An 18,475-nucleotide genomic window follows, 5' to 3' on the forward strand; every position below is an offset into this window, starting at 1 on the left:
GGGGCGAAGTGCAGAATATGTTAGAAAGATTTGGAGGCAAGTGTTTTTTCTGATTCTGTTATTACATAAGTACACATACTTCTCTCTAGAACTGTTTTTAATTTTATTCAGAGTACTTGCAAATGAACAGTATATCAAAAAAAAGTCCCATTAGGCTAAAACGTAGCATCAAAACTGTTTCCTTCTTCTTTATTTTGCACATACGTACTTCATATAATTCTTGAAGGTTGCATAACATACAAGTCGAAATGACTTTTTCTGTTTTATAGATATGTTGGTCGTATGTGATTTTTTATAAGTAAATTTGTATTAGTGAGAAAAAAAAGAAAGCGTGAAGAGTGTGCTCTACTTGTGTATAAAATTTCATTTCATATAGTAACATAGTAGATGACGGCAGAAAAAGACCTGCACGGTCCATCCAGTCTGCCCAACAAGATAACTCATATGTGCTACTTTTTGTGTATACCCTACCTTGATTTGTACCTGTGCTCTTATAAAAAATCACATACGACCAACATATCTATAAAACAGAAAAAGTCATTTTGACTTGTATGTTATGCAACCTTCAAGAATTATATGTGATGGAAACAGGGCTTCTTTGTTGACAACCAGGATTAAGTCAGGCATACAAGTGGGCGATGTCATCCGAAGGCGCAGGGATAGAACAGCTCTCTTGAGGTTCAGAACTAATTTGAAGTTCTGAACACGGATGCCTCTTCCCACATACAGCAGTTCCCTCAGTCTTCTCCGTTTTGTTTTTACTTTCTGCTGTACAGGTGTTGAAATGGTACTCACCCAATGTTTTCACTGAAGTGTATTATTTTATTTGTTTCCATTGTTGTCATTTTTCATTCCTCTTTAAAAACCAAAGGCTTATTATATTTTCAGGGGGTCTTTTAATACCATGGAACATGCAGAGGCAAAGCCAGGCTTCAGACCCTGCCCAACCTGCAGTACTGCATTTGTTTATGTTTATTTGCAGCATTTGTATCCCCATTTTCCCACACACTAGCAGGCTCAATGTGGCTTACAAGACACCGTATTGGTGAACGCCAAGTCCGGCAGGTGTTTAACAAATACAATTAGAAATAGGATCAGGGAAGGTAGGGACAAGTGGGTAAAATAAGTGACAAAGAAATAAGAAATAGCAATGTCCTTTGAATCGAGCCAGCTAAGCAGAAGCAGTAGGGTAGGCCAATGTTCAGTGCATTGTCAAGAAAACTTATGAATATGGGCATGTGTCCCCACAAGCCTGGAAGAATCATTTCAGCCAGCTCTGTGACCTTTATGAGGTACAAAAGAGGCTCTTAAAATGAAGAAAAGCTCTTCAGTGCAGAAGTTGGATGGTTCGTCTCAGTCCCTTGACGAAAGGGTAATGCTATAACCTTTCAGAGAGGGTACCAGTCTGAGGCAAATGTCTTTTGCACTGTTGCACAGGTCTGAGCAGGAGGAATATTCTAAAGCACATGGTTCAAAACTCCAGCAATGAAAACTGTAATGATGGTGCCATCTCAAAGTGCAAGAAGCTCCGTTATCTATGTATAAAAAGCTACCTCACAGTTTTGACGCGGACTAAACTCCTATGCCATCTGGTGTTGTCTCCTCTTGGCTCATGGTGGCACATCCAACAGTATTACAAACTTTTCTGTACAGAGATTCTTCTAGCAAAAAACCTGCTTAGACATCGTCTTCCTCTCTTATATATCTCTGTGCTTTCACCTCCTACTCAGCAGAATACTTCTGTTCTGGAAACTTCAAATCCCTGTAATCTCAATCTCGATTCTGGTTACCTTGGAGGATAAGTCTTCCTCATCAGTTTTTTTTTGCCTCTATCAGAACAGCTCCATTCATTTTGGCAGAAAATGCTTGATTTTTATCAAGGGCTTCTCTAAGGATATTCTGGGGGTGGAGTCAGGATCATACTATATAGTAACATAGTAGATGACGGCAGAAAAAGACCTGCATGGTCCATCCAGTCTGCCCAAGACAGACTCATATGTGTATACCTTACCTTGAATTTGTACCTGTCCTTTTCAGGGCACAGACCGTATAAGTCTGCCCAGCAGTATTTCCCGCCTCCCAACCACCAGTCCCGCCTCCCATCATCGGCTCTGGTAGAGACCGTATAAGTCTGCCATCCCCTATCCTAGCCTCCCAACCACCAACCCCTCTTCCCCTCACCTGCTCCGCCACCCAATTTCAGCTAAACTTCTGAGGATCCGTTCCTTATGCACAGGATTCCTTTATGCATATCCCACGCATGTTTGAACTCCGTTACCGTTTTCATCTCCACCATATATCACAGACTTCTCAAACCACAAGAATTACTCCTGTACAAAGAGTGCTGCAATCATTTCAGGATTCAGTAGACTCTCATTACCTCCTTATTCTTTAGAGCTAGAACATTCTCATACTATTCTGGAATCTAGATATCTGCAGTACATCCCAGGTTACTGAGCTGTCCTGTGTCTAGACCCTCTAAGTGGCCGCAGGGGTAGCCCCAGGCGGGTGCTAGGCGTTTCATGACAACATCTCTTCTAGAATTTCAGCATCAGCCACCACAGCTAGGTGCTTTGCCTGATTGAGTTTCAGGGCTTAGAGATGTTCCTGATAAGTTGGCAGATTCAACATGTTTCTGCTTTAGTCTCATAGTCTATATTGCCCTCCAAAATAGAAGAAAAAAAACTCATTTGGAAAAAAGGAGCTTCCTTCATCGAACATGCTCAACAAACCTAGTGGCAGTCTTACTCTAGGCCTCACCAGAGAGAAAGAAGACGGTCAAAACAAGCTGCTCCTATTCTGCTCAGGCAGTCCTCATCTTTTTGACACATCTGAACACTTAGAGGCGTATTTTCAAAGCACTTAGCCTTACAAAGTTCCAAAGCACTAAGTGCTTTGAAAATGAGCCCCTTAGTGCTTTCTCCACTCACACCCTGCCCTGCCTGTAGGGAGAGGATACAACACCTCCTTTGGGAATTGGAGAAGATAACAGTCTCCTGATTACTCAGCATCATCAGGTCCATATATTATCTTCAGTTTTTATCTGTTCCTCCTAAAACACCTCTAGGGCTGGTGTAAGTGTCCTCATCTATAATGGAGTTTGTAAGACAACTTACACTAGTATTTTATAAAGGAGAATAGGCACTTATTTGTCTTTATAAAGTATTGCCTAGGTTGGCACTATTTATAAAATTAGCTTCCATGTGAGCCCTTGCTTACTATCTTAAAAGGAGAGAATCTATTAGAAAGTTTATGCAGCTTTTTGTCTCCTTCAACCTCAATAGACTTTGTATTCCTTTTTGTCCCTCCAGATCAGTTCAGACACATGGGTTTGCCTGGAGGGACTCAAGAAAAGCTAATTAACAGGTTAAGACCTAATTTCTCCTTTTATGGCAAAGCATACACAAGCTAAGGGGTTAGTGTTCTGTATTCAAGTCTATTATGACCAGACTGGTATTCCCATAATCAGTACAATAAAGTACAATCAAATCTGAGCCATTGCTGCTACCATATCTGTCTTAATCTGCAAAGCTGCTCCATACCTTCATTTCATACTACCATCTGGACCAGACTCCATTCAGAGACAGTGCATTCAGTCAAGCTGTACTGAGCAATTTGTCTTTGTGATCTATTCAACTCATATCACCATGTGAATGGTTTGATTAGCAATATTAAGGCATTTATCTAAATAACTGGAGCAACCTTGAGCTTGGGAGTCACCCACTTGTGTTCTCAGTTCAGTCCAGATAAGTTGCACACCTGTATCAGGTGTTCCCATAGACAGCAGGACAAACTAGTTCCACAGTTCCACCTGCTTCGCTGAGAATGGAGAGCTTTAACTGAGGGATCTGCTGTGCACAGGAAGGGCTTTGTGTACTTAGAACGTTACAATATGTCTGAGCTCTGGGAGAGCTTGGAGCCATAGGATTGGGTGCCTGATTAAATCCTGCTATCTATTTTATAAAGAACCTAGCAATTAAGAAATTAAAAGAAACAGGTGTTATTTAAGGTGCATGCTCTACAAATATACGAAATCTGTATACGGTATTTGCTTGGGCCATTGTACTAGAGTCCTTATTAAAAAAAAGGTACATTAGATGCTCTTGCTTTGGGTCTTTTATACCCAAGATCAAAAGGGCATATTCACAGATATTTTACAGTCAATTAAATGTTAATTCTGCAAAGTTTTTGAGCTGTATAAACAACTGAATAATGGGAGAGAACTTGTTCTATGTTGCAAAATTTGTATCCACGGTATAGGAGATATTTTGACATGTACCAGACATTTGCACACCTCCAGTATGTACAGTTCAGCAATGAATGGAAGCATGCTTCCCATTTAACGTAACATAGTAAATGACGGCAGATAAAGACCTTGAACCAGTTATCTCTAACATTCTCAGAGTTATGTTACATCAGCATTTCCACTAATACTTGTAATGTCCTGGAAATTGGCCCGTGGAAGGAAGAAAAACTATTTCATGGATTTTAAACTGTTAAAATGGAGTTTGTCTTGCATTCCTTTTCAAATACAGCTGATATTAGTAAGGCTCTAATGGCAAAGAGAAAAAGACTGGAAATGTATACTAAGGCTTCTTTAAAAACCAGTAACCAAAAAATTGAACACATATGGAAGACACAACAAGAACAAAGGTAAGTTTTTTTTTTTTTTTTTAAATGTTTATTTATATTATTGAACATACACAGATTGCACAAAAATAATTGTGAACAAACAGTATCACCACTTCTCTTTTACAACATCAACATAAGTTTTTGTTCTGTTTCTATTACTCTGTAATCCCCTTATATACCCCTTACCCCCTCCCCAAAGGTAAGTTTTTTTAACGGTAAATATGTGTATGTGTAGAAGCATTCATACATGTCGACTTCAGGCATAGTCTCTAGCAGTTTAGGGAGTGGAAATCTGAGACATTTGTATTAGTGCAGATTATTATTGTCTTTAATCCAATCCATTTTGTCAGAATATATAATGTGAAGAAAAAAATTTGCATTAGACTCATACGGAGTATAGAAGAACCAGATTTACAGCAAGTAGACAGAAAAGGAAACTGCACCATTTAGCCACCCCCCCCAACTACCTCACCACCCTGTAAAATGTTCCACCCCTAAAAACTATCCCTGCAATTTTCCAACTAGTCAACAAACTGTCCCATCCCTAAAACAAACCCTCTGAAACTGCTGCGTCATCCTGCAAACTATGTCACGCACAAAAACGATCTTTCCTGCAACTGCCACAATACCCCACAAACTGCCCAAACCCCAGAAATTACCCTCTGCAACTCACACCACCCCCCAAAACTAAACTCCCCCCCCCCCCCCCCCCAAACTAGGCTCCCACATGCTCTGAACTGCCCACTTTCTAAAACTGGCTGCCCTGCAGGTACCATCTATGACTGCTACCTACTACTTATCATTTCTAAAGCGCTACTAGACGTACGCAGCGCTGTACACTTGAACATGAAGAGACATTCCCTGCTCGACAGAGCTTACAATCTAATTAGGACAGACAAACAGGACAAACAAGAGATAAGGGAATATTAAAGTGAGGATGGTAAAATAAGGGTTCTGAATAAGAGAATACGGGTTAGGAGTTAAAAGCATCATCAAAAAGGTGGGCTTTTAGCTTAGATTTGAAGATGGCCAGAGATGGAGCTTGACGTACTGGCTCAGGAAGTCTATTCCAGGCATATGGTGCAGCAAGATAAAAGGAACGGAGTCTGGCATTAGCAGTGGAGGAGAAGGGTGCAGATAAGAGACATTTACCCAGTGAACGGAGTTCCCGGGGAGGAATGTAGGGAGAGATGAAAGTGGAGAGGTACTGAGGAGCTGCAGAGTGAATGCACTTATAGGTCAATAAGAGGAGTTTAGAGAAAGAAACAACAGGTTTTAGCAGTCTGTTGAATATGTGCAGAGAAGGAGAGGGAAGAGTCGAAGATGACCCCAAGGTTACGAGCTGATGAGAGTGTTATCCACAGAAATAGAGAATGGGGGAGGAGGGACAACACATGCCCAGCACACATACGCACATACATGCAGACCTCACAAATAAACACACGGGAATGGAAACAATCCCTTATCCCTTTATTTCATTTTCTTTGTTGTTAATTCTGCTGTGAAAACACTTTAAGTGTTCTTCCCTCTCACTGGGTGATTGTCATGCAGTTTAAATTAGAGTATAGAATATCACTATGAGAAGACTCAGAACTCTAAGATACCAAAATCTTCTTTAATGCAGTAATCAAACAAGGAAAAATAAGTTACAGTTCAGATGTGCTGGACAAGTTTTTTTGCCTTGCAAACCGAGATGTTCTCCACCAGCTCTCTCTCAAGCAGAAGAGGCTGGGGGGGGGGGGGGGGGGGGCTTTTATTAAGCTGTGTAAGCATCTATTCGCACCCAACATGTGCCAATTCTGAGTTACCGCCCAGCTACCACGTGGCCCGGGCAGTAATTTCATTTTTGACACGCGCCCACTATGTGTTCCAGAAAATGTTTTATTTGCTGGTGCGCGGTGCTACTGGGCAGTAAAAGGCATTTGATGCGTGTAGACCATTACCACCTGGTTAACGCGTGAGACCTGCCCGGTAAGTCCATGGGTGGCAGTAAGGTCTGAAACCCAAAATGGACGCGCATCAATTTTCATTTTGCCACACGTCCATTTTCAGTCAAAATTTTTAAAAAAGGCATTTTTACAGGTGTGCTGAAAAATGGATCTGCGCGCATCCAAAACACGTGCCCACTCTACCGCAGGCCATTTTTCAGCGCACCTTAGTAAAAGGGCTCCTAGGTGATTTTTCTGTCACATGCTGAATAGAAATGCTGTTTATACTTTACTAGTAAAATATGCCCGTTTCTTGCGTTAATGAAACGGGCGCTAGCACGGTTTCCTTTGGAACCTCCCCCCCTCCCTACTCACCACTTTCGGCGTTCTGATGGCAGTGGCTGCCATTGTTGCGGACCTCGGCACGCCACCGTCAATCTGCAGCGTCGTTGGTTGTGAAGCCACTGACGCCATTGCTCCGCCCTCGACGTCATCACGTTTGACGTGAGGGCGGGGCCCCAACACAGTGTTTTCGGTGGCTTCACCACCACGAAGGCTTCGAACTGGAAGGAAGTGCCCAGAGGACCTGACAGTGACGTCAGTGTCCTCAGAACGTTGAGGGTGAGTTTTATTATATAGGATATTGGTGAAATATTGATAGTCACAGTAGCTTGAAGTGATCATATAACACAATACAGCATAGTTCACAGTTTCTGCTGCTCTGGCTACTGCTCATTTTTTTATTTCATGTAGGCCATTTCTGCTTATGCCTCTTAACAGGATCATTCATTCCCTCACTCCAATTTGTACCATTGACTTGACATTTTGGCCACAGCCTTTTTTTGTCTTTCATGACACACACACACACACAGACAGACACAAAATGCCAGTGAATACTGAACACACATACATTGGATTATGTATTCCATGCTATTTAGACTTAAATTCAGACCATGATAATGTGTTTTAGGCTATCTGCTTTATTGGAACAAAGTGTTTTCAGTTTATAAATTTCATTTAATGGTAGATTTTGCAACTTTTTTAGGGCACTCCCGCCTCCCTCCACGCTGTGAGGGAACAAACCATATTATGAGCTTTACTGAAAATGGAATATTTGTAATTATACTGTTTTCTAGGCAGAAGCTCAACAATGAATATTCCCAGCAGTTTGTGACATTATTCCAGCAATGGGAAGTGGATGTGCAAAAATCTGAAGAACAGGAAGAAAAAATAACTGTAAGCCAGTTGGCTACTTAAATATACCTAATACCCACATTTTGTCAACAAACATTGTATTCTCAGGTTCAAAGAGCCTGATTTCTTCCTAATTTTAAGTCTTAATTGATCTGTGACAATTTATATTTTATTTTTATACGGTCTGTGCCAGAGCCGGTGGTGGGAAGCGGAACTGGTGGTTGGGAGGTGGGGGTAGTGCTGGGCAGACTTATACGGTCTGTGACAGAGCCGGTGGTGGGAAGCAGGACTGGTGGTTGGGAGGCGGGGATAGTGCTGGGCAGACTTATACGGTCTGTGCCCTGAAGAGCACAGATACAAATCAAAGTAGGGTATACACAAAAAGTAGCAAATATGAGTTATCTTGTTGGGCAGACTGGATGGACCGTGCAGGTCTTTTTCTGCCGTCATCTACTATGTTACTATGTATTTTTGGTTTCCTTGATAATAGAAAATATGTTTTGGGATGGTGTTAGTTTTGCTATATAATGACATTCAGTAGTAGAAAATAGTTTGAATATAGTTAGAAATAACAGCTTGTTCCTTATCATCCCTCTAAACCAGTCTATATAGTAACACTAGTAAAGAAGGCCCATTTCTCAGAGCAATGAAACGGGCGCTAGCTTGATTGGGGGGGGGGCGGGGTGACTCACATACGGAGAGCAGGAGCATGGCCATCCAAATGGATTTCTTCTGTCAGCGCTGTTCGTGTTGTCGGTGCTGCAGTGTAAGTGAGCGGTTATGTCTTCATTGCTGCTGGCGCTCCGTTTCACGCAGTGTCAGTGCTCCGCCTTCGTCGTCATCACGTAGTGACGCGAGGGCGGGGCACACACTGATGGGGAAAACGCTATCTCGACGCCTCAACTTCCTGTGGGGAAAGCTGATCTCGACGCTTCAACTTCCGGTGGTGGCTTCATTTAGAATGTTGGGGTTGTGAATTATATAGATAGATAGTAGGTGACGGCAGAAAAAGATCTGTACGGTCCATCCAGTCTGCCCAACAAGATAAACTCATATGCGCTACTTTTATATGTATACCTGACCTTGATTTGTATCTGCCATTTTCAGGGCAAAAGACCATAGAAGTCTGCCCAGCACTAGCCCCACCTCCACCTCCCAACCACTGGTGCTGCCACCTAATCTCTGCTAAGCTTCTGAGGATCCATTCCTTCTGAACAGGATTCCTTTATGTTTATCCCACGCATTTTTGAATTCCGTACGTGCACATCTACCAGCATGAGGAAACTGAGAACTAATGAGCTGTGACAATCATACAAGTATCCTGTACATACTCATGCCAGCCAGTATTTCTTAGTCTTTAGCAGGTGATAGGAGGATATCTTGTGCAGCTCCTGGTCTGGTAGGAAAAAGAGAATTATTTTAATTTAAGTGAGTAGGTTGTGTTTTTCCTCAATCTGGGCTAAGTTCCCTTGGCAAGTAGGGCTTGAGCTGTTTAGGATACCCACTAGGGATGAGGTGTTACACTCTGGTGTTTCAGGTCCCTTCCCCCCCCCCCCCCCCCTCCAAAAGACCTTAAAAAAATTTTGTTAGGGTTTTTTGTGTGCCCCCCCTGTCATTCCTATTCTTTGGCTAATGGTCCTTGAGTGCCTTTATTTGGAAGCTGTGCCTGTTGACAACTGTTTGTGAAAAAAAAAAAAAGATCCACATGAATTTGCAAGAACAGTGTGTCTAAAAAAATAAAAATTCTAGCTCTGTTTTTTTCCCTCTTGGGTCAGCATTGTAAAGGGAGTGGCTGTCTGATCACCGCAGCTTCGGAACTTGTCTGTCTTGGATTGTAAAGCCCACTAAGGGACAGAGAAAGTACCTGCATATAATACACATAAACCGCCTTGGTTGTACCCACAGAAAGGTGGTATATCAAATCCACGATCCTTTACCTCTTTAGCAAAGTTTTTTTTTCCCCTTAATGGCAGCACAGCCTGACATTCTGTTTGGAGGACTATAAGAATATGTGAGGAGCAGAATGTCAGGGTTCTTCCGGGCTCTTCTAAGTACCCCCCCCCCCCCCCCCCCCCCCCCCCCCCCCACAAGTGAGCATGGTTCCCCATCCTCAGTTAAAACCAACAGATCTGCTTTTGGAAGGAACTGCCATCATTTTGTCTCAATCAGTTTCTCAGGTTAGCAGTTTACATCCAGGTCTTTTGCCAATGTAAGGACTGGAATTTGAGTGATGTGGCACTGCAGTTAGCAATACAGTATGGCTTATTTTCCTTAGAATTTGTTCTGCTCATGCACAGAGCCTTTTCTATGAAGCAGGGTGCAGCAGTAGTTCCTGAGCTGTCTAGTGGTCCTTCCATTTTCCCTGGGAATTCTAAGTTGGCTGCTAAACGTCCCAGGGTATCCTGGGAGGTTGAAGAGGAGGATATGGTTTCTGCAGTAGCACTGGAGGTCTAGGACACAGAAAAATTTAGCACATCTCAGGAGAGCAATGAGGCAGAAGTTTTGAAAGAAGTTGAAGTTTCTCCACGTGAGGATGTGACACTTTTCTGTATATTTCACAGGGATGAATTACTTTTCTTAATTTCTCAGGTATTATCTGCATTAAGAATTTGAGGAAAGTTCTTCCCAACCTTCTTTTGGTGAGGATCCTCTGCTAGAAGGGATTAAGAAACTCCCTAAATCTTTCCCGATGCATAGGGCTGTTAAGAAAATAATTGTGGCTAAATGGGAGCCTCCTGGTGCTCACTTTTAAAGTAGGGAGGTCTATGAGTAGACTTGTATCTGGTTCCTCCAACTGAACGAGTCCTTCTGCCTTTGCCTTGCCAAGGTGGATGTTTTGGTGTTGGCGGTTGCTAAGATGACAATTCTAGTAGAAGGTAGAGTGGTTCTTAAAGATCTGCAGATTGGCATTTGGAGCCTGTTTTGAAGCAAGCCTTCAAGGTTTTGGCACTGGCTCGTCAACCAAAGGTCTGTGGGGGTTATGTGGCCAGAGCTTGTTTTCTCTGGGCTGATAAGTTGCCTGATGATTCATTGGCAAATTATGAGACTTCGTCCCATTTGGTGTCCTTGGAGATGGGCACAGTACTCTTGGCAGTCATTTTGTATGACCTTATTAGTGCCCAGGTTCTCCAGCTGTCAGAAGGAGGTAAAATCAGAAGGCATAGAGATGCACTGTTCAGCAGTGAACTCAAAGGAGTAAGGTATATGGTGTTTTAATTTCCCCCTCTTGGACCTCTTTCTGACTCCAGATCACACGGGGGACTAAAGATACCTATTTCACATACCAGGTTCTGTATGGTTTCTCCAACTTCCATTGTCACCCAATCACAAGGAGGTCTGCTCTGGGTTTGCATTAGGGGCTGTAATAGAAATCTAATTCCCATAACTACTGCTTTCTGTCTTCCTGGATCTAGGTATACTCTGGGCCATTTATGTTCCCAGATAATGCCTATTAAAATTCTGTCTAAGTTTCTCCAGAGACTGAGTGTATGTGATCTGCCTTGTAAGCTAAATGTAAGGTAAAGAGAAGATAGTATAAAGACAGAGATAGGTTTAAATAGATAGATACTATTTATTTCTTACCCAAAGACAAGTCTTCAAGTTGGTACAAATACAGACATCAGACTTTAATCAGGTACATTCAGCAGAGAGATTCTGAGTACAACCGGACAGAGCTTCGCCCTCTGAGAAAACTCCCAGTTAAGGCACATTTTCCCCTCTTTTATACACAACCTCTCCATAGAAGTCAATGGTGGGAAACCTAGCTCTCAATTTCTGAGATGATACGTTCCCACGCGGGCTTATCAGTATGTTTTGGGAACAAGTTCTTTTTTCACATCTCATTTCTGAGACACCTGTTCCCTGTTGCAATAGTTTTCACATACTTTTCACACCATCTTAAGAACTCTGTAATAGGCTCCATTTTGTTCATCTTAAGAACTATGTAATAGGCTCCATTTTGTTCATCTGAGCCATCCTTTTTGTTTTTGTTTTCCCCAGTACAGGAGCTGAATTTGAATTAAAAATTGTACCAATTTGTAGCAGGACTCATTATTCAGAACCGCTTTTTACAGATTCTCAAATATTAAATCATGTACTTGTTATTTGGCCTAGTCAGTACTTCTTCAGTTATTTTAGGCTTCATAGCTTTGGCCCTCACTATTCCAGTGGTAGATCCAAAGCCAGGCCATATATTAACATTCCCCTCTTCACCCTATCCCATAGGGTGACACCAGGGTTAACGTACCGTGGTACCATCCATTCCAGAAGGTATTCTATGAGGCCATCAAATTATCTGAGTCTTAAGGTCAACTGGTACAATTTGTTTTGTTTACGGTGTGAACTCATCATCCTGACAATACTTCAATTATGTCAATCCTACACAAACTTATAGTTAGTACACTAATAATTTTCTGCAACCTTTTCATATGCCGGTTCTATCTTATTCATATCTATGTGATTGAGGCTTACTGTAGTGAGAGAGGTTTTATGAATGGGGCTAATCCATGAGATCATTTACAAAATCCCATGAAATATAGGTATGCGGGTATATTAACCAAGGTCTGCATGGATCTTGACATATGCATAATGACCTGGAAGTATGGGAAGTATTGTATATATCCGTTACCCTCTTGGAGCTTAGTCAAACCTACAGAAAGACATGCAACGTAAGTAAGCCTACACCAGAGTTAAACAATTGCATAACTCTTGTATCTGAGCAATATCAACTTCAATTTGAGTTACATACAGAAATAACGGGGAAACTCTTAGAAAAACAATTAGAACAATAAAGGAAATAATAGGAAAATAAAATAAAACCTTTTCTAGACAGGATTACTGCTAAAACTAAAAATAAAACAAAATATGAATCTATAATGTCCATAAACAGCAACAGTAGTTCTCAAATTAAGTATCAGTTCATGGTTGAGGCGGTGGAAGCGTTGAAGAATCTGGAAGGAGATCTAACAGGGCTGGGTTTTCAGGCTGGCTTGCTGAAGGAAGTTGCCGGTCTTGAGATGGTTAGGCTTGTAACATCTGGTTCTGCGGTTGAGTAAACCCGTATATTTTTCACATGGACCCAAGACTTGTGGTCCAGCAGTTTGCAAGGTGTAAAGATTATTGCTACAACCTTGGGGGATCTAACATCATTTGGGCCTGGATAGATCTTTATTCTAGGCATACACCATCATAATCAGTCCATCAAGAGCCAGAGGCTGGCAAAGGAATAAGCAAATAACTGTATGCCTGAATGATACATTGCTATATCTTAGTGGGCACAGTCAGGGTGAATTGAATAGACATGAAAGTCAATGTAAACATTGGGGTTCAATAATGAAAAGCCAATTTACATAAATAGCAATAGTATATATGAAATTGTATCTACAAAAAACAATTAGAATTTAGAGATGATGGTAAATGTTCAATTATTGATGTATGGAGGGCAATGCGTTGCAATTTATCGCCAATAGATATAGAATCTTCACCTACGATGACTACCATTCACCAAGGGTTGAGCCCTCAGCTTCAGGAGGCCAGCAGGACTTATGAGCTAGATGATTCAGGAAGAAGGGTAGAGGCCAAAAAGTGGAGAGCCTGTCTCTTTTGTTCATGGACCAATTGATGCATCTGTTGAAATTCACGCTGAATAATGTCTCGTTTTTCACACCAGGTAATGTTGGGGTCTGTGCATCTGTCTTTTAATTTAGCGATTCTTTGCTGCAACATAGCCTTCAGATCAGATACATTATCGGGTAGTTCTTCTTTGCTAGCAGTCGTCTCCTCGGTGAGGGACGTCAACGGAATTCCTGTATCCATCTGAGGAGAGGCAAAACTTAAACAGACCAGTAGTGCAATTTATGTGGTTAAGTTATTGAAAGAAGTCAGAATGCTAGGGGCCAGGAAAGAGGCTTGGTAAGAAACAAAGCATCGAAAATGAAAAATTATAAAAAATCCCCCCCAAAAAAAAAAAAATATATAAAAATAAAAATAAAACAAAATATTATACATCTGAATTGCAGCAAGGCGTATTCAGACGGCAATGCAAGAAAAAGGTTCCTCGAAAAAGACAAATGGAAGAAAAACATTAAAAAGTGCAGCCACTTGATTGACCTTCACATAGAGTTTAAGTAACCCTTTTCAGTCAGTCAAAGAAGTAGGGAGAAGCATATCGCTTTAAGACAAAGCCACCATGTGGTAAGAGTTAGTTGAAGCAAGGTGTTAGTTAAATACACAAAGCATAAATTCCAGGACCGCTGCACACAAATAATGTACACCAGTTCTTCTCACAATCACTCACAGTGAAAGACAGAGAGATAAAAAGAGTAATAGTTGCCATATTGTGATAACCTGTTTTGAATAGAAAGGAATCAGAAAGTGGAGTGTATAATTTTCCCAATTTATGTTTGAAAGCTTCACCAATTCTCAGTCCAAGAATAGTACAAAATCTATGATCAGCGCAAAATGCTTCCCCAAATGGCCAGTTCAAGGGAATATTTTTCGCATTCATTCCATATAACGGATATTGGTTATTAAATATTTCTTCTTTCTTAGACAAGGAAACAATGAAAAGCTTTCAGATGTCACACATATTATAGAGAAATTTCAAAAATGAAGGCTTTATATTCATGAAAAAACTAAAGAAGTGAATGTCACATTAATTTAAACAGCATAACAGTTAAAGCAGAAAACATTTTAAAAATGTGCAATACACAGCTTTTATTTAAAAGGGATCCCGTATAGAGAAAAATGGCATAAATAAGTCAGTTAAGGTTTATATAAAAAAACATAAAATGAACATCCTCTGGGGATCGCTTATCCCTGCAGTTGATAAGAACTCCCCAGGGAAGGTATGCAAAAAAACAAATAAAGAACTTGCTGACTCAGTTAGGTCATTTGTATGGTACCATAAACATACACTTGCAATTAAACCTAAAAAAATATAAGATAAAGACATGTCACCTGTAATAGAAACAGAAACATACAGAGAAATGGTTTCTGGATACTAAATGAGGAGCTGAGTAGTATGAGTGACTGAGAGCAACAAAATCAAATCGGGTTTGGGGTAACGCCTAGTCATTATGGGGTGGGTAATATTGATCCCTAAATCTGTGGTCACTGCGGACGGTGTTGATCCGGGTTCCATAAAGGGAATGACTGCCGTTCAGGGGGATTTTGACGGACCTGCGATTTTCTAAATCTATATGGCTGTGTCTGAAGACATTCAGCAGCATAATGACCATATTGTTGGCAGCGATAACAGAGCACATCAGGATAGCGATCAGGGCTAGGCCGGGAACGGTAGTCTCGTTGTCGCCTAGTATCCTCAAGAGGGCCCCTTGGGGGACCTCGTTGGGGTAGAGAGCGACGACCCCGTTCTTCTGGGTAATCAATTCTACGGTCTGGGCGGTAGGGCCGATTTCGGCCATTATTGTCATAGCGTTGGTCAGCATACATAACAATAACAGGGGGAGAAGTGTCAGGAGTATTGGTATCAGGGTCAGAGCTCCTAGAGGCTCTTTTCTCTTTGAGATCTTCAGTCTGCAGCACTTCCAAGTTAGTGTGTATTGTCTTACGATGTTGGGCTTCATCTTGCTTGCTTTTAATAAGCCGTCTGCAATGATGAAGGATGTGTTCACGAATTTTAGGCCATTTTTCCAGGTGGAGACCCACGGTGTTCTCCAACTTAAGTTTAATTTCTGAAGGTAAGGTTCCCTTCAGTAAATGGTAGAATACTGGGAGGGCATTATCAGAGTCAAATTTTTCCTCTGTTTCTTCCTTATATAGGTCTTGGAGTCTGAGTAAATAAGCCTCAATAGGCTCTGAATCCATTTCCCATCTTTGGGAAGTGATAACGGAAAAGTCTTTAAGGGTTGGATACATGGTCCGGATTTCCTGAAATATTTTTGTCTGAATTTCAGTCAAAGGGTTACCATCATATTGGGTATCTGTAACAAATTTTGCATAGCCCGATTGAGTGAATATGTCAGTGACACTAGCGTGTGGGGTTCTGCCCAGGAGCGCTTTCATATCGCCGACTGACAGAGTGGTCCCCAGGGTTATGTCTTGTAATTTCTTCAACCATCGATTACCTCCCTGTGCAATATCCGGGAGCTGTAGTATAAGGCTATTCAATTCAACCGCTGAAAGTGGAGTATATTCCGTATGAGGGACACCTCCGGACATTTTATTCAACAGGGGAAAAAGTTTTATTTTCTCCAATGGTTTCGTGGCGGTTGGGGGAAACTGATTCTCATACTTTTTCCAAACCTGAAAGCCCTGGATTAGATAAAGTGTTGTTTTCTGATCCCAATGAGGGTCAGGGTGATCATAAATGAGGTCTCTCACTAATGAGAGCTTGTCTGGTCGTAGGGATCCTTCACGTGGAAAAAGGGCGGACTGGGGCTGGAGTGCCTCAGACCATCCTGCAAGGTTATCAACCCATGGTTGAACATAATGCCATGAATTCTCATGTAATGCCACATATTGAGCAGGTGTGCTAGGTGGACCAGATAGGATAGGTTCTGTACTGGTATTTAGGGCGGGCAAAACTGTAGGATGATGGGGACTATCAATGACTGTAAGGCAGCGGTTAGATCCCTCATTAGTAAGATAACTTTGAGGGTGGCGTTGTCTGGTATGATGAGAAATAAGATCATGTTGTTGAGGAAAATCAGATTTTGGTGCAACAGATACCACGGTGTCCGGGGTATCAGGGCGCGGTTGTGTTGTCAGGGACTTGCGTAAGGAACGAAGTCCCTCTGAAACAAACGCGAGGCCATCTCCCATACTAGCCAATGCGTGACCGTATTGTTCTTCCGAGGGGACTGGGGTATTAGGTAACGTAAAACGAGGTGAATCGTCTGTAAGGGAAGGGATTACTTCACTATCTGAAAAAGGGGAGAAATGGAACATCGGAGGAGGCTCGTTTCGAATATCCTCTATGTCCGATTTTGTGGGGAGTTGTTGTTTTAAAACTTCCCATGCTTCGTCTAATGGGGAGAGTCTAACCTTCGGTCGCTCCTTATTAGCTGGTTTGGCTGGGAGTACCAAGGGACGCATTGGCCGTGCACCTAACGTGTCCCATCTAGGGTTCACTGGAGCAGGGGGCGGTTTAATGAAACCCCGATCATAGAGTTCCTGACAAATAGCCCGTGTTTGTGTAGCAGGACTACATGGAATGAAACCCATTTGTCGCAATTGGGATAGGATAGACTGTAGGGATTCAGCGGGCAAGGGACCAGTTTGGACAGAAGAGTCCAAACGTAGTGGTGGAGGTGATGTTTGAGTTGGGTGCCCTATATGTGGGTAGGTAGTCGTTTGGGTGGTCATGTGTGAGGTGAATCCTGATCCTAGACCAGGACAAGTGGAGGTCTGGGCAGCCACATCAATTTGATTGATGGCAGGGTGCTGGACGGTGACCGGAACCGGTGGGTTCGGGACACAAGGGTATTGCTCAATAATGGGAGGGGGTATTTCAATCTCATAGCCTCCAATAGTACGATATACATGAGGCGGTGGTGGGGTTAGCGTCTGGGTTGTTGCTTGCATCGTTGGAACAGTAGTAATAGTAGGCAATTGGGCGGTGGTTGTTGAAGGGGTTAAGGGCGTCTGGGTTTGTACTGACCCCTGAGATATTGGAATTGGGTCTTTTTGTGATGAGGGAAGAGATAGATCAACTAAACCGGCAATGTGTACGGTAGTAGGTGGGTCAAATCTGATAGGAGCGGGATGTACCGCAGGCAGCGAAGGTATCGCTGTCTGTGATCCTTGAGATGAGGGGGTCTGCGTCTGAGATCCCTGAGAAATCTGTAGCTGAGGTTTATCACAATATCCCGGGGGTATTGGTGTATATCCCACTGCGCATGGTAGAAGCTTGGTAGTACCTGCAGCATTATAAGGTGGTGGGGCCGTAGGTGTTACTGGATCTTGGTAAGGGGCTTGATCGGTATCGGATTTAGCTAGACTCCTATCGTGCTGATTTTGAGCAATAAGTATGAACTTATTAATAGCAGCTAAATGCTTATCCCTAGATTTTCCGGTTTTGTTGGATTCATTGTAGCAGATCAAAGCTTGGAGCTTACCCTGATCAAATGAACCCTTTGTTGGCCATTCTAGTCCTGGGTCTTTAGCGGACCAAACAGTGTGCCAGGTCTGACATAAACGGGAAAGTTCTTTTTTATCAGCGGGGAAAAAGTTAAGAACTCTTTCCAGGGGGCTAGTGGAGGACTGAGTGGACATAATGGATTTAGGAGTAAGGGGAAAGCAATCCACATGGGGGGGGGGGAGGTGTGCAGTGTAAAATGGCAAATTAAATCTCAAATTAGATCCTAGTTCGAAGAATTATAATAGGTACCTCTATAAATATATATACATAAATAAAAAGGGTGCAAAAGAAGATCATTCAAAGGAAAACATGCATCATGCGTATAGAAAACACCTTTATACTCACGCGTCTTCAAGAGCGTCCCAGAAGTGGAACCTAAAATATAAATTACTAATTGGCGGAAAGCCCTATGCTTTTGCCGCAGGTTATATTAACAAAGAAATGATAGCCATGAATATGAGAATAGCGCAGGAGTCAGTTGTGTCACTTACTATATATAACCTACTCTAAAAATACTGCCCTCCAGAGTATGCTTCTATAGAAATTGACCATGGGATAACACTCGCCATGAATTTTGGTATGGGATAACACTCACCATGTGATGGGATTACACTCGCCT

At 42.1% G+C, this 18,475-nt stretch overlaps 1 protein-coding gene across 2 annotated transcripts in view; it reads left to right on the forward strand.

Annotated features, from left to right (window-relative positions):
* The window catches only part of SYCP3 (synaptonemal complex protein 3), a 50,887-nt gene that overhangs the window by 17,146 nt on the left and 15,266 nt on the right, over positions 1-18,475 (forward strand). For both annotated transcript variants that reach the window (XM_030215415.1, XM_030215416.1), the window contains exons 4-6: positions 2-36; positions 4,536-4,653; positions 7,697-7,796. In XM_030215415.1, the coding sequence (XP_030071275.1) occupies positions 2-36; positions 4,536-4,653; positions 7,697-7,796 (253 nt within the window). The remainder of the gene's footprint in view (position 1; positions 37-4,535; positions 4,654-7,696; positions 7,797-18,475) is intronic.

Source organism: Microcaecilia unicolor, chromosome 9 (genome assembly GCF_901765095.1).
Source record: "Microcaecilia unicolor chromosome 9, aMicUni1.1, whole genome shotgun sequence".
Taxonomy (NCBI): Eukaryota; Metazoa; Chordata; class Amphibia; order Gymnophiona; family Siphonopidae; genus Microcaecilia; species Microcaecilia unicolor.